The sequence below is a fragment of the Bombina bombina genome, chromosome 4, assembly GCF_027579735.1.
Source record: "Bombina bombina isolate aBomBom1 chromosome 4, aBomBom1.pri, whole genome shotgun sequence".
Lineage (NCBI taxonomy): Eukaryota > Metazoa > Chordata > Amphibia > Anura > Bombinatoridae > Bombina > Bombina bombina.
Window position 1 is genome coordinate 875,780,475 of NC_069502.1, and position 16,214 is coordinate 875,796,688.

Sequence of the window (16,214 nt, forward strand, 5' to 3'; positions counted from 1 at the left end):
ATTTTATTTACAGGCAACTAAAGATTTTCGCCAAACTTCTTCCCTGTTTGTCGTTTATTCTGGACAGAGGAGAGGTCAAAAAGCTTCTGCTACCTCTCTCTCTTTCTGGCTTCGTAGCATAATACGTTTAGCCTATGAGACTGCTGGACAGCAGCCTCCTGAAAGAATTACAGCTCATTCTACGAGTGCTGTGGCTTCCACTTGGGCCTTTAAGAATGAGGCCTCTGTTGAACAGATTTGCAAGGCTGCAACTTGGTCTTCACTTCACACTTTTTCCAAATTTTACAAATTTGACACTTTTGCTTCTTCTGAGGCTGTTTTTGGGAGAAAGGTTCTTCAGGCAGTGGTTCCTTCCGTGTAAAGATCCTGCCTGTCCCTCCCGTCATCCGTGTACTTTTAGCTTTGGTATTGGTATCCCATAAGTAATGGATGACCCGTGGACTGACTACACTTAACAGGAGAAAACAAAATGTATGCTTACCTGATAAATTCCTTTCTCCTGTGGTGTAGTCAGTCCACGGCCCGCCCTGTTTTTTATGGCAGGTCTAAATTTTAAATTAAACTCCAGTCACCACTGCACCCTATAGTTTCTCCTTTCTCGTTTGGTTTCGGTCGAATGACTGGGTATGACGTAGAGGGGAGGAGCTATATAGCAGCTCTGCTTGGGTGATCCTCTTGCACTTCCTGTTAGGGAGGAGTTATAATCCCATAAGTAATGGATGACCCGTGGACTGACTACACCACAGGAGAAAGGAATTTATCAGGTAAGCATAAATTTTGTTTTTTTGCAACTTGTAATACCAGCGGAACCCGACAAGTGCAAAAAGCTTAAAGCTAGCAATGTTTTTGCCAACGCAATTTTTTTTTATTTACAACGCCACTTGTAATTTAGCTCAAACTGTTTTATGGTAAAGTTAAAAAAACAAGATCATGTGATATAAAAACTGACTCTGCTTTTATTTGTACAGGCATATTCATCACAGAAAGTCACCAGCACTATAAAAGTTAAAAGTCTTTATTCAGGAATCAAAGTCATACAGCGACGTTTCGGGGATTTAACCCCTTACTCATGCTTTATTTGTACAGGCGCAGATAACGCTCATTTAGTGAAGGTTGAGATAACAGAAGATCATATGAAGACTGAGGAGGATGAAGTTCCTATAAATACGGCTACAGGTGATTAGCACATATTAAGTAGATGGAACATTCTGTGATGGTGACATTTTGTGCCATGTAAATAAATATTTATCAAATGGTTACACAGCAGGCACATGTCAGTGTGTAGCTCAGGGTTACAGGGATAGTCTAGTCAAAATTAAACTTTAATGATTCAGATAGAGCATGCAATTTTAAGTAATGTTCTTATTTATTGCTATTATTAAATTTTCTTCGTTCTCTTGCTCTCTTTATTTGAAAAAGAAAGAATGTCCGCATAGGAGCCTGCCCATTTTTGGTTCAGCACCTGGGTAGCGCTTGCTGATTAGTGTCGAAATGTAGCCACCAATCAGCCACTGCTACCCACGTGCTAAACCAAAAATGGGCAGGCTTCTAAGCTTACATTCTTGCTTTCTCTTGTAAAGGTATATCCAGTCCACGGGTTCATCCATTACTTGTGGGATATTCTCCTTCCCAACAGGAAGTTATAAGAGGACACCCACAGCAGAGCTGTCTATATAGCTCCTCCCCTAACTGCCACCCCCAGTCATTCTCTTGCAACTCTCGACAAGAAAGGAAGTATCAAGAGATATGTGGTGACTTAGTGTAGTTTTTTACCTTCAATCAAGAGTTTATTTTTAAACGGTACCGGCGTTGTACTGTTTTACTCTCAGGCAGAAATTGGAAGAAGAATCTGCCTGGAGGTTGATGATCTTAGCGGTTTGTAACTAAGGTCCATTGCTGTTCTCACACATAACTGAAGAGTATGGAAAGAAAACTTCAGTTGGGGGGACGGTTTGCAGATCACCTGCTTTGAGGTATGTGCAGTATATTATTTTCTAGAGAGATGATAAGGTCTAGAAAATGCTGACAGTGCCTGATATATTTGAGGTAAGCCTGATACAGTGAGTTAACGACTGGGATCATGCTTACAAGATAAGGGTAATATTCATGTTAACTCTAATATTACTTAGTGTAAAAACGTTTGCATAACTTACAGAAAAAAACGTTTTTTCTCTGAGGGTGATAAATCTTTATTTGGGGCCTAGTTTTCCACATGGCTTGTTAGATTACTCCTAGGAGTACTTTTTTAAGGTCCTCTGACATTGAGTGCATGGTGGGAAGGGCCTATTTTCGCGCACTTTATGCGCAGTTGATATTCAGACTGAGACATCCAGCTTCCCTAAAGGAGTCCTCTGGCATCTAGGACCACTATAGAGGGTTTTTTTTTTCCTGCAAAAATCGTGTTTAAGTGCAGGTAGGAGCCACAGCAGACCTGTGGCAGTGTGTTTGACTGTTTTTTAACGGTTTTACCGTTTTTCTAATCCGGTTTGGGGCCTAAGGGGTTAATCATCCTTTTGCAAGTGGGTGCAATGCTGCTTTAGTCTCTTATTAACACTGTAAAAATTTCGTAGATTTTACTACTTTTTAACACTGTTTTGCAGTTTATGTGGTAGTTTTTTTCTCTTAAAGGCACAGTGCCTTTTTTGTTTAATTGCTTTTTCACATTTATTAAAGTGTTTTCCAAGCTTGCTGGTCTCATTACAAGTCTGTTAAACATGTCTGACATAGAGGAAACTCCTTGTTCATTATGTTTAGAAGCCATTGTGGAACCCCCTCTTAGAATGTGTACCAAATGCACTGATAAAGATCATATTATGGCTTTTAAAGATTTATCACCAGAGGTTTCTCAGACTGACAAAAGGGAGGTTAAACCACCTAGCTCTCCCAATGTGTCAGAACCTATATCTCCCGCGCAAGGGACGCCTAGTACATCTGGCGCATCCAATGCGTTTACCTTACAAGACATGGCGGCAGTTATGAATCATACCCTCACAGAGGTATTGTCCAAACTGCCAGGGTTACAAGGAAAGCGTGACAGCTCAGGGGTTAGATCAAATACAGAGCTTTCTGATGCTTTAGTAGCTATGTCTGATATACCCTCACAATGTACAGAAGCCAAAGCAGGAGAGCTTCTATCTGTGGGTGACATTTCTAATTCAGGGAAGGCATTACTTCAGTCTGACTCTGAAATGACAGCATTTAAATTTAAGCTTGAACACCTCCGCTTGTTGCTCAGGGAGGTTTTAGCGACTCTGGATGACTGTGATACTATTGTAGTCCCAGAGAAATTGTGTAAAATGGACAAATACTTTGCAGTGCCTGTTTACATTGATGTTTTTCCAATCCCTAAGAGGTTTTCAGAAATTATTACGAAGGAATGGGATAGACCAGGTGTACCGTTCTCTCCCCCTCCTGCTTTTAAAAAGATGTTTCCCATAGATGCCGCTACACGGGACTCGTGGCAGACGGTCCCTAAGGTGGAGGGAGCAGTCTCTACCCTAGCTAAGCGTACAACTATCTCCGTCGAGGACAGTTGTGCTTTCCTAGATCCAATGGATAAAAAATTAGAGGGTTTCCTTAAGAAAATCTTTATACAACAAGGTTTTATTCTCCAGCCTCTTGCATGCATTGCCCCAGTCACTGCTGCAGCGGCTTTCTGGTTCAAGTCTCTTGAAGAGGCTCTACAGGTGGAGACCCTGTTGGATGATATCCTAGACGGGCTTAAAGCCCTTAAGTTAGCCAATTCATTTATTTCTGACGCCGTTTTTCATTTAACAAAGCTAACGGCTAAGAATTCAGGTTTTGCCATTCAGGCGCTTAGGGCGCTATGGCTTAAATCCTGGTCAGCTGATGTTACTTCAAAGTCTAATCTTCTCAACATACCCTTCAAAGGGCAGACCCTATTCGGGCCTGGACTGATGGAGATAATTTCTGATATTACTGGAGGAAAAGGCCATGCCCTTCCCCAGGATAGGTCCAACAAATTAAGGACCAAACAGACTAATTTTCGTTCCTTTCGAAACTTCAAGAGTGGCGCAGCTTCAACTTCCTCTACTGCAAAACAAGAAGGAAATTTTGCCCAGTCCAAGCCAGTCTGGAGACCTAACCAGGCTTGGAATAAGGGAAAGCAGGCCAAAAAACCTGCTGCTGCCTCTAAGACAGCATGAAGGAGTAGCCCCCGATCCGGGACCGGATCTAGTTGGGGCAGACTTTCTCTCTTTGCCCAGGCTTGGGCAAGAGACGTCCAGGATCCCTGGGCTCTGGAGATTGTTTCCCAGGGATATCTTCTAGATTTCAAAGCCTCATCTCCAAAGGGGAGATTTCATCTCTCACAATTATCTGCAAACCAGATAGAGAGAGAGGCATTCTTACGTTGCGTTCAAGACCTTCTGGTTATGGGAGTGATCCACCCAGTTCCAAGGGAGGAACAGGGGCAGGGATTCTATTCAAATCTGTTTATAGTTCCCAAAAAAGAGGGAACTTTCAGACCAATCTTGGATCTCAAGTTCCTAAACAAATTTCTCAGAGTCCCATCCTTCAAGATGGAGACTATTCGAACCATCCTACCTATGATCCAGGAGGGTCAATATATGACTACCGTGGACTTAAAGGATGCTTATCTCCACATTCCGATACACAGAGATCATCATCGGTTTCTCAGGTTTGCCTTCTTAGACAGGCATTACCAGTTTGTGGCTCTTCCCTTCGGGTTAGCCATGGCACCAGGAATCTTTACGAAGGTTCTAGGGTCCCTTCTGGTGGTTCTAAGACCACGAGGCATAGCGGTGGCTCCTTACCTAGATGACATTCTGATACAGGCGTTGAATTTTCAAATCGCCAAGTCCCATACGGACATTGTTCTGGCATTCCTGAGGTCTCACGGGTGGAAGGTGAACGAAGAAAAGAGTTCTCTCTCCCCCCTCACAAGAGTTTCCTTCCTAGGAACTCTGATAGATTTAGTAGAAATTAAGATTTTTCTGACAGAGGTCAGTTTGTCAAAGCTTCTAACTTCCTGCCGTGCTCTTTATTCCACTTCTCAGCCGTCAGTGGCTCAGTGTATGGAAGTAATCTGCTTAATGGTAGCGGCAATGGACATAGTTCCGTTTGCCCGCCTACATCTCAGACCACTGCAACTTTGCATGCTCAATCAGTGGAATGGGGATTACACAGATTTGTCCCCTCTGCTAAATCTGGATCAAGAGGCCAGGGATTCTCTTCTCTGGTGGCTATCTCGGGTCCATCTGTCCAGAATGGACTATAGTGACGATAAACATTCTGGAACTAAGAGCGATATTCAATGCTCTTCAGGCTTGGCCTCAGCTAGCTGCGGTCAGGTTAATCAGATTTCAGTCGGACAACATCACGACTATAGCCTATATCAACCATCAGGGGGGAACAATGAGCCTCTGGCAATGTTGGAGGTCTCAAAGATAATTCTATGGGCAAAGGTTCACTCTTGCCATCTCTCAGCTATCCATATCCCAGGAGTAGACAACTGGGAGGTGGATTTCCTAAGTCGGCAGACTTTTCATCCGGGGGAGTGGGAGCTCCATCCGGAGGTATTTGCCCAGTTGATTCAACAATTGGGCAAACCAAAACTGGATCTCATGGCGTCTCGTCAGAACGCCACGCTTCCTCGTTACGGGTCCAGGTCCAGGGATCCCAAGGCAGCACTGATAGATGCTCTAGCAGCGCCCTGGTCCTTCAGCCTGGCTTATGTGTTTCCACCGTTTCGTCTGCTCCCTCGTCTGATTGCCAAGATCAAGCAGGAGAGAGCTTCAGTGATTCGGTCATTGATACCTTAATTCAGGCTCGAAAGCCTGTCACCAGGAAAATCTATCATAAGATATGATGTAAATATCTTCATTGGTGTGAATCCATGGGTTACTCATGGAGTAAAATAAGGATTCCTAGAATCTTATCCTTTCTCCAAGAGGGATTGGAGAAGGGATTGTCAGCTAGTTCCTTAAAGGGACAGATTTCTGCTCTGTCTATTCTTTTGCACAAATGTCTGGCTGAGGTTCCAGACGTTCAGGTGTTTTGTCAGGCTTTAGTTAGAATCAAGCCTGTGTTTAAACCTGTTGGTCCGCCATGGAGTTTAAATTTAGTTCTTAAAGTTCCTCAAGGGGTTCCGTTTGAACCTTTGCATTCCATAGATATTAAGCTTTTATCTTGGAAAGTTCTGTTTTTAGTAGCTATCTCCTCGGCTCGAAGAGTTTCGAAGTTATCTGCTTTACAGTGTGATTCCCCTTATCTGATTTTCCATGCAGATAATGTAGTTTTGCGTACCAAACCTGGGTTTCTGGGTTTCTTCCTAAGGTAGTATCTAATAAGAATATCAATCAGGAGATTGTTGTTCCTTCATTATGTCCTAATCCTTCCTCAAAGAAGGGGAACGTCTTTTACACAATCTTGATGTGGTTCGTGCTTTAAATTTTTATTTACAAGCTACGAAGGATTTTCGTCAAACATCTGCTTTGTTTGTTGTCTACTCTGGAAAGAGGAGAGGCCAAAAGGCTTCGGCAACTTCTTTCTTTTTGGCTGAGAAGCATAATCCGCTTATCTTATGAGACTGCTGGCCAGCAGCCTCCTGAAAGAATTACAGCTCATTCCACTAGAGCGGTGGCTTCCACATGGGCTTTTAAAAATGAGGCTTCTGTTGAACAGATTTGTAAGGCGGCGACTTGGTCTTCGCTTCATACTTTTTCTAATTTCTACAAATTCGATACTTTTGCTTCTTCGGAGGCTATTTTTGGGAGAAAGGTCTTACAGGCAGTGGTGCCTTCCGTTTAAGTTCCTGCCTTGTCCCTCCCTTCATCCGTGTCCTAAAGCTTTGGTATTGGTATCCCACAAGTAATGGATGAACCCGTGGACTGGATACACCTTTACAAGAGAAAACCAAATTTATGCTTACCTGATAAATTTATTTCTCTTGTGGTGTATCCAGTCCACGGGCCCGCCCTGTCATTTTAAGGCAGGTGTTTTTTATTTTTAAACTACAGTCACCACTGCACCCTATTGTTTCTCCTTTTTTCTTGCTTGTCTTCGGTCGAATGACGGGGGGTGGCAGTTAGGGGAGGAGCTATATAGACAGCTCTGCTGTGGGTGTCCTCTTGCAACTTCCTGTTGGGAAGGAGAATATCCCACAAGTAATGGATGAACCCGTGGACTGGATACACCACAAGAGAAATAAATTTATCAGGTAAGCATAAATTTGTTTTTTTCAAATATAGATAAAAAAAGAACAAAGAAAAAAATAATTAGCGTAAAAAGTTGCTTAAAATTGCATGCTCTATCTGAATCATTAAAGATTAGTTTTGACTAGACTATCCCTTTAAGTGACTTTGTCTTTTAAATAGATAAAACACAGATCAAAGTGATTATTTAGAGGCAAGTTGAGCAGTAACATTCAGCTTGTATCTGTGTAATATTTATAATTCAGTTGTATATTTATGTATTGTGCTGCAGTAATCTTCATCCCCCACTCATATACGCTGTGCAGTCACTGTGCTGCAAAATACCTATATACAAAGCTGAGTTTACTAAACTCAACATGTTAGATGATAGATAGCTAGGGTTGCCAGGTGTCCGTTATTAGACCGGACTGTCCGGTATTTCAGGCTACTGCCCGGTAATTTTATTTCCAAAAAACCGGACATAGCCTTAGGTAGTTTGTTTTTAAATTATTTAATTTATTTATTTACTTTTTTTACTTTTTTAAATGTATTTAAAATGTTTAGCCCCCCCTGTCAGCCAGTGACAGGCAGCCGCCCACAGCCCGTGTCCACTCGTTGTCTTTCTACAGGCTCCGGCTCCGCTCAGCTGATCAGATATCCATGTGCGGTCCGGACCGGTGCCCCTGCGCTGTGCGTGCTGCCGCCTGTCACTGTAGTGACTGTCAGACTGTCGGACGTCACGTGATCACGCACGTGACGTCACAACAGAAAGAATATCCGCGATTCCGCGGGCTGCGCTGACACTGTCCAGTCAGTCAGTCTATGCTGCAGTGGAGACTCACTCAGTCTAACTCTAAATACAGTCATGCTGCTGCAGCATGCTGTCAGTGAGGATTCTTCATTGAACAGCCTGAAAGATTTAGGAGCCAGCCAGGTACATATTGTGAAGTGGCAAGTGACAGCAAATAATTGACTATATATATATATATATATATATGTGTATCATGGAAATATAATCTAAATATTTGGGTATATATATATATATATATATATATATACAGTATATATATATATATATATATATATATATATATATATATACAGTATATATACATACATACAGTATATATATATACACATACATACACGTGGATATATATATATGTGCATCTAATCTAAATATTTGTGTATATATATATTTAAAAAGAATAAATCTCAAATAAATGTGTGCGCCCGCCACACGCACCCACCGCCCCCCCCCCCCCCCGTTATCTGCTGGCTGTCCAGTATTTTTTTGAAGGACAGCTGGCAACCCTATAGACAGCAGATTATATATTTTATCACCTAACCAGCCATGACAATGCCATTGATAAATCTAACCCTAAAAAGGATAATTATATAGAAATGTTCTTATTTAAACCCATGAACTTCAGTGTAGTTTACCTCATGCTAGTGCATGTTCCACCCAACAATATTTAACCACTTAAAGGGACACTGAACCCAAATTTTTTCTTTTGCGATTCAGATAGAGCATGAAATTTTAAGCAACTTTCTAATTTACTCCTATTATCAAATGTTCTTTATTCTCTTGGTATCTTTATTTAAAATGCAAGAATGTAAGTTTAGATGCCGGCCCATTTTTGGTGAACAACCTAGGTTGTCCTTGCTGATTGGTGGATAAATTCATCCACCAATAAAAAACTGCTATCCAGATTTCTGAACCAAGAAAAAAGCTTAGATGCCTTCTTTTTCATATAAAGATAGCAAGAGAACGAAGAAAAATTGATAATAGGAGTAAATTAGAAAGTTGCTTAAAATTGCCTGCTCTATCTGAATCACACAAGAACATTTTTGGGTTCTGTGTCCCTTTAAGGACAGAGCTTCAATTTGCTCAATTGTTCCATGACGGTATAATTCTGTCATTAGTCTTTAAGTGGCTAAAATAAAAAAAATCACACACTGAAATAAAGCCCCTGATAGATTTGGAGTCACTGTAGTTCAGCAATTTGTTTACCTGAGCCCCCAAAACCCAGTTTAGTCAGTTTATGACCAGTAAAATACTGTACTAAACACATGGGCTTGCAATCAATCTGCCTGGAGGAGTTGTTATGTTAAAGTTTAATAGGAAGGTAATTCTGCAGGATAGAAAATGAGATTTCTTTCATGTAATTAGCAAGAGTCCATGAGCTAGTGACGTATGGGATATACATTCCTACCAGGAGGGGCAAAGTTTCCCAAACCTCAAAATGCCTATAAATACACCCCTCACCACACCCACAATTCAGTTTTACAAACTTTGCCTCCCGTGGAGGTGGTGAAGTAAGTTTGTGCTTAAGATTCTTCGTTGATATGCGCTTCACAAACGGTGTATTGCCTATTTGAATACAATGGTCTACCTCTAGGGGATCTATTTCATAGGTTCTCTGTTATCGGTCGTAGAGATTTCTTCTCCTACCTCCCTTTTCAGATCGACGATATACTCTTATATACCATTACCTCTACTGATTCTCGTTTCAGTACTGGTTTGGCTATCTACTATATGTAGAGGAGTGTCCTGGGGTAAGTAAGTCTTATTTTTTTGTGACACTCTACGCTATGGTTAGGCACTTTATATGTAAAGTTCTAAATATATGTCTATAAACTTATATTTGCCTTGATTCAGGATAATCAGTATTCCTTTTCAATACAGACTGTCAGTTTCATTATTGGGATAATGCATTTAGTTATTTTTTTCTTACCTTGAAAAATTTCATTTGGCCATTTTTTCCTGCATGCTGTTAGGCTCGCAGGGGCAGAAAATGTTTATTTTTATTACGTCATTTTTGGCGCAAACTTTTTTGGCGCTAAAAATTTTGTCATTTCCGGCGACGTAATTGACGCCGGAAGTTGTATTCTGTTACGCATGCGTATTCAGACATTTTTTGGCGCCAAAAAGATGTGGGCGTCTTTTTTTACTCACATTATTTAAACATTTCTTTTTCATTGCTTCTGGTTTCTAGAAGCTTATTATTTTGCATTCTTTCCCATTCCTGAAACTGTCATTTAAGGAATTTGATAATTTTGCTTTATATGTTGTTTTTTCTATTGCATATTGCAAGATGTCTCATCCTGACCCTGGATCAAAATCTACTAATGGACAGACGCTGCCTGATGCTGTTTCTATCAAAGTTAAGTGCATATGTTGTAAACTTGTGGTAACTGTTCCTCCAGCTGTAGTTTGTGAAAGCTGTCATGATAAACTTTCCAATGCAGATTGCGTTTCCATTAGTAATAATCCTTTACCTGTTGTTGTTCCTTCAACATCTATTGTTCAGGATGTTCCTGTTAATGTAAAAGAGGAATGCTCTGTCTGTTATTCCTCCTTCCAGTAAACGTAAAAGGTCTTTCAAAACTTCTCACATTTCAGATGAATTTTTAGGCGACCGCCATCATTCTGACTTATCTGTTTCTGATGAGGTTTTTTCCGGTTCAGAAGATTCTACTTCAGATATTGATACTGATAAATCTTCATATTTATTTAAGATGGAGTTTATTCGTTCATTACTTAAAGAAGTTTTGATTGCTTTAGATATGGAGGAGTCAAGTCCTCTTGATACTAAAACTGCTAAATGATTAAATTCGGTTTATAAACCTCATGTGTTAATTCCGGAAGTTTTTCCAGTTCCTGATGCTATCTCAGATGTGATTGCTAGGGAATGGGATTGTCTGGGTACTTCATTTACTCCTTCTTCTGCTATTCCTACGGCAGATAGCACTTTGTTTAAAGATCCTTTAGATAGGAAAAATTAATCTTTTTTGAGAAAAGCTTATTTATGTTCAGGTAATCTACTTAGACCTGCTATCTCTTTGGCTGACGTTGCTGCAGCTTCAACTTTCTGGTTGGAGGCTTTAGCGCAACAAGTGACAGATCATAATACATATAGCATTGTTAAACTTCTTCAACACGCTAATAACTTTGTCTGTGATGCCATTTTTGATATCATTAGAGTTGATGTCCGGTATATGTCTTTAGCTATTTTAGCTAGACAAGCTTTATGGCTTAAATCCTGGAATGTAGATATGACTTCTAAGTCAACTTTGCTTTCTCTCTCTTTCCAAGGTAATAAATTGTTTGGTTCTCAGTTGGATTCTATAATTTCAACTGTTACTGGAGGGAAGGGTGCCTTTTTGCCTCAGGGCAAAAAATCTAAAGGTAATTACAGGGCTGCTAATCGTTTTCGTTCCTTTCGTCAGAATAAGGAGCAGAAGCCCGATCCTTCCCCTAAAGGAACAGTTTCTGGTTGGAAACCTAATCCAGTCTGGAATAAATCCAAGCCTTCCAGAAAGTCAAAACCAGCCCCTAAATCCACATGAAGGTGCGGCCCTCATTCCAGCGCAGCTGGTAGCGGGCAGGTTACGATTTTTCAAGGATGTTTGGATCAATTCGGTTCACAATCTTTGGATTCAGAACATTGTTTCGCAAGGGTACAGGATAGGTTTCAAAGTAAGACCACCTGTGAGAAGATTCTTTCTCTCACGCATTCCAGTCAATCCAGTAAAGGCTCAGGCGTTTCTGAAATGTTTCAGACCTAGAGTTAGCTGGGCTAATTATACCAGTTCCAGTTCTGGAACAGGGTCTGGGGTTTTATTCAAATCTATTCATCGTACCAAAGAAAGAGAATTCTTTCAGACCGGTTCTGGACCTAAAAATATTGAATCGTTATGTAAGGATACCAACATTCAAAATGGTGACTATAAGAACTATTCTGCCTTTTGTTCAGCAAGGGCATTATATGTCTACAATAGACTTACAGGATGCATACCTGCATATTCCAATTCATCCAGATCACTATCAGTTTCTGATATTCTCTTTTCTAGACAAGCATTACCAGTTTATTGCTCTTCCATTTGGTCTAGCAACAGCGCCAAGGATCTTTTCGAAGGTTCTCGGTGCCCTTCTCTATGTAATCAGAGAACAGGGTATTGCGGTATTTCCTTATTTGGACGATATCTTGGTACTTGCTCAGTCTTTACATTCTGCAGAATCTCATACGAATCAACTTGTGTTGTTTCTTCAAAGACATGGTTGGAGGATCAATTTACCAAAGAGTTCCTTGATTCCTCAGACAAAAGTAACCTTTTTAGGTTTCCAAATAGATTCAGTGTCTATGACTTTGTCTCTGACAGAAAAGAGACGTCTGAAATTGGTTTCAGCCTGTCGAAACCTTCAGTCTCAATTGTTCCCTTCGGTAGCATTATGCATGGAGATTTTAGGTCTCATGACTGCTGCATCGGACGAGATCCCTTTTGCTCGTTTTCACACAAGACCACTCCAGCTTTGTATGCTGAACCAGTGGTGCAGGGATTATACAAGGATATCACAAAAAATATCCTTAAATCCCAATGTTCGATCATCTCTAACTTGGTGGATGGATCACCATCGTTTAATTCAAGGGGCCTCTTTCGTTCGTCCAACCTGGACTGTGATCTCAACAGATGCAAGTCTTTCAGGTTGGGGAGCTGTATGGGGATCTCTGACAGCGCAAGGGGTTTGGGAATCTCAGGAGGTGAGATTACCAATCAACATTTTGGAACTCCGTGCGATTTTCAGAGCTCTTCAGTTCTGGCCTCTTCGGAAGAGAGAATCGTTTATTTGTTTTCAAACAGACAATGTCACGACCGTAGCATATGTCAATCATCAAGGGGGGACTCTCAGTCCTCAAGCTATGAAAGAAGTATCTCAGATACTTGTATGGGCGGAATCCAGCTCCTGTCTAATTTCTGCGGTTCACATCCCAGGTGTAGACAATTGGGAAGCGGATTACCTCAGTCGCCAGACGTTACATCCAGGCGAATGGTCTCTTCATCCAGAGGTTTTTCTTCAGATTGTTCGAATCTGGGGTCTTCCAGAAATAGATCTGATGGCCTCTCATCTGAACAAGAAACTTCCCAGGTATCTGTCCAGATCCCGGGATCCTCAGGCGGAAGCAGTGGATGCGTTGTCACTTCCTTGGAATTATCATCCTGCTTATATCTTTCCGCCTCTAGTTCTTCTTCCAAAAGTAATCTCCAAAATAATATTGGAGCGTTCATTTGTACTGCTGGTGGCTCCAGCATGGCCACACAGGTTTTGGTTTGCGGATCTCGTTCGGATGGCCAGTTGCCAACCTTGGACACTTCCATTAAGACCAGACCTTCTATCTCAAGGCCCATTTTTCCATCAGGATCTCAAATCATTAAATTTGAAGGTATGGAGATTGAACGCTTGATCCTCAGTCATAGAGGTTTCTCTGACTCAGTGATTAACACTATGTTACAGGCTCGTAAATCTGTCTCTAGAAATATTTATTATCGAGTTTGGAAGACTTACATCTCTTGGTGTTCTTCTCATAATTTTTCCTGGCATTCTTTCAGAATTCCTAGAATTTTACAATTTCTTCAGGATGGTTTGGATAAAGGTTTGTCTGCAAGTTATTTGAAGGGACAAATCTCTGCTCTTTCTGTTCTTTTTCACAGAAAGATTGCTAATCTTCCTGATATTCATTGTTTTGTACAGGCTTTGGTTCGTATTAAACCTGTCATTAAGTCGATCTCTCCTCCTTAGAGTCTTAATTTGGTTTTGAAAGCTTTGCAGGCTCCTCCGTTTGAGCCTATGCATTCTCTAGACATTAAATTACTTTCCTGAAAAGTATTGTTCCTTTTGGCTATCTCTTCTGCTAGAAGAGTTTCTGAGTTATCTGCTCTTTCTTGTGAATCTCCTTTTCTGATTTTTCATCAGGATAAGGCGGTGTTACGGACTTCTTTTCAATTTTTACCTAAGGTTGTGAATTCTAACAATATTAGTAGAGAAATTGTTGTTCCTTCATTGTGTCCTAATCCTAAGAATTCTAAGGAAAGATCGTTACATTCTTTGCATGTAGTTAGAGCTTTGAAATACTATGTTGAAGCTACTAAAGATTTTAGGAAGACTTCCAGTCTTTTTGTTATCTTTTCTGGTTCCAGGAAAGGTCAGAAGGCTTCCGCCATTTCTTTGGCGTCTTGGTTAAAGTCTTTGATTCATCATGCCTATGTGGAGTCGGGTAAGTCCCCGCCTCAAAGGATTACGGCTAATTCTACTAGGTCAGTTTCTACTTCCTGGGCTTTTAGGAATGAAGCTTCTGTTGATCAGATTTGCAAAGCAGCGACTTGGTCTTCTTTGCATACTTTTACTCAATTCTACCATTTTGATGTGTTTTCTTCTTCTTAAGCAGTTTTTGGTAGAAAAGTACTTCAGGCAGCTGTTTCTGTTTGATTCGTCTGCCTATAATTTCAGTTTTTTTCATTATAAAGATTAAAACTTTTTGATTTGGGTTGTGGATTATATTTTCAGCGGAATTGGCTGTCTTTATTTTATCCCTCCCTCTCTAGTGACTCTTGCGTGGAAGTTCCACATCTTGGGTATCTGCTATCCCATACGTCACTAGCTCATGGACTTTCATGGACTTACATGAAAGAAAACATAATTTATGTAAGAACTTACCTGATAAATTCATTTCTTTCATATTAGCAAGAGTCCATGAGACCCACCCTTTTTTGTGGTGGTTATGATTTTTTTGTATAAAGCACAATTATTCCAATTCCTTATTTTTTGATGCTTTCGCTCCTTTCTTATCACCCCACTTCTTGGCTATTCATTAAACTGAATTGTGGGTGTGGTGAGGGGTGTATTTATAGGCATTTTGAGGTTTGGGAAACTTTGCCCCTCCTGGTAGGAATGTATATCCCATACGTCACTAGCTCATGGACTCTTGCTAATATAAAAGAAATGAATTTATCAGGTAAGTTCTTACATAAATTATGTTTTATTTCACTCAGCCCTCACTCCATTCGAATGACACCAAATAATTCTGAAATGGTTAAAGGGACGTTGCCCCTTTATCTGTTACTTGTAGAACCAATAGTAATGTTTATTTCTGCTGTGCTAAATCATACAGCTATTGACCCAATGTGAAGTTCTCTTTTGGCTAGCCCATTTCCTTAGTGACTGTTTAAAATATTACTTAACCCTTTAGTGACCACAGCACTTTTCCATTCTCTGACCGTTTGGAACCAGAGCTATTTTTACATTTCTGTGGTGTTTGTGTTTATCTGTAATTTTCCTCTTACTCATTTACTGTACCCACACATATTATATACCATTTTCTCTTGTAAGGTGTATCCAGTCCACGCATCATCCATTACTTGTGGGTTATTCTCATTCCCAACAGGAAGTTGCAAGAGGATCACCCACAGCAGAGCTGCTATATAGCTCCTCCCCTAACTGCCACCTCCAGTCATTCTCTTGCAACTCTAGACAAGCATGGAAGCAGTAAGAGAGTTGTGGTGAAAAGTAGTTGTTTTTTCTTCAATTCAAAAGTTTGTTATTTTTAAATGGTACCGGAGTTGTACTATTTTGGTCCCAGGCAGAAAATAGAAGAAGAATCTGCCTGTGGTCTCTAATGATCTTAGCAGGTTGTAACTAAGATCCATTGCTGTTCTCACACATAACTGAAGAGAGAGGTGACTTCAGCTGGGGAATGGCGTGCAGGTTATCCTGCTATGAGGTATGTGCAGTTTACATTTTTTTATAGAGGAATGTAAATGCTAGAAAATGCTGCTGATACCAGATTTATTTAAGGTAAGCCTGATTACAGTGATTTAATAGCGACTGGTATCATGCTTACTGTTAAAGGTAATACTCTTATTATTTTTTCAATTCCTGTCATATAAAACGTTTGCTGGGAGTGCTTAAACATTTTTATATATGTTTTGGTGATAAAACTTTATTGGGGCCTAGTTTTTTTCCACATGGCTGGCTTAAATTTGCCTAGAAATAGGTTTCTTAGGACTCCCACTGTGTAGACATGAGTGGGAGGGGCCTAATTTCGCGCTTCATTGCGCAGTAACTTTTACAGACTGAGACATCCAGTTTCCCTCAAGGAGTCCCCTGAATGCTACAGGACCTCTCTAAAGGGCTTTTAGGCTTTCCAAAGTCGTTTGTATGGCAAGGTAGGGCCACAGCAGAGCTGTGGCAGTTTGTTG

At 40.6% G+C, this 16,214-nt stretch overlaps 1 protein-coding gene across 2 annotated transcripts in view; it reads left to right on the top strand.

The window, feature by feature from the left end:
• Positions 1-16,214, top strand: part of LOC128657396 (zinc finger protein OZF) — a 243,339-nt gene that overhangs the window by 147,552 nt on the left and 79,573 nt on the right. For both annotated transcript variants that reach the window (XM_053711729.1, XM_053711730.1), the window contains one exon: positions 1,087-1,176. In XM_053711729.1, coding sequence (XP_053567704.1) covers positions 1,087-1,176 — 90 coding nt within the window. The remainder of the gene's footprint in view (positions 1-1,086; positions 1,177-16,214) is intronic.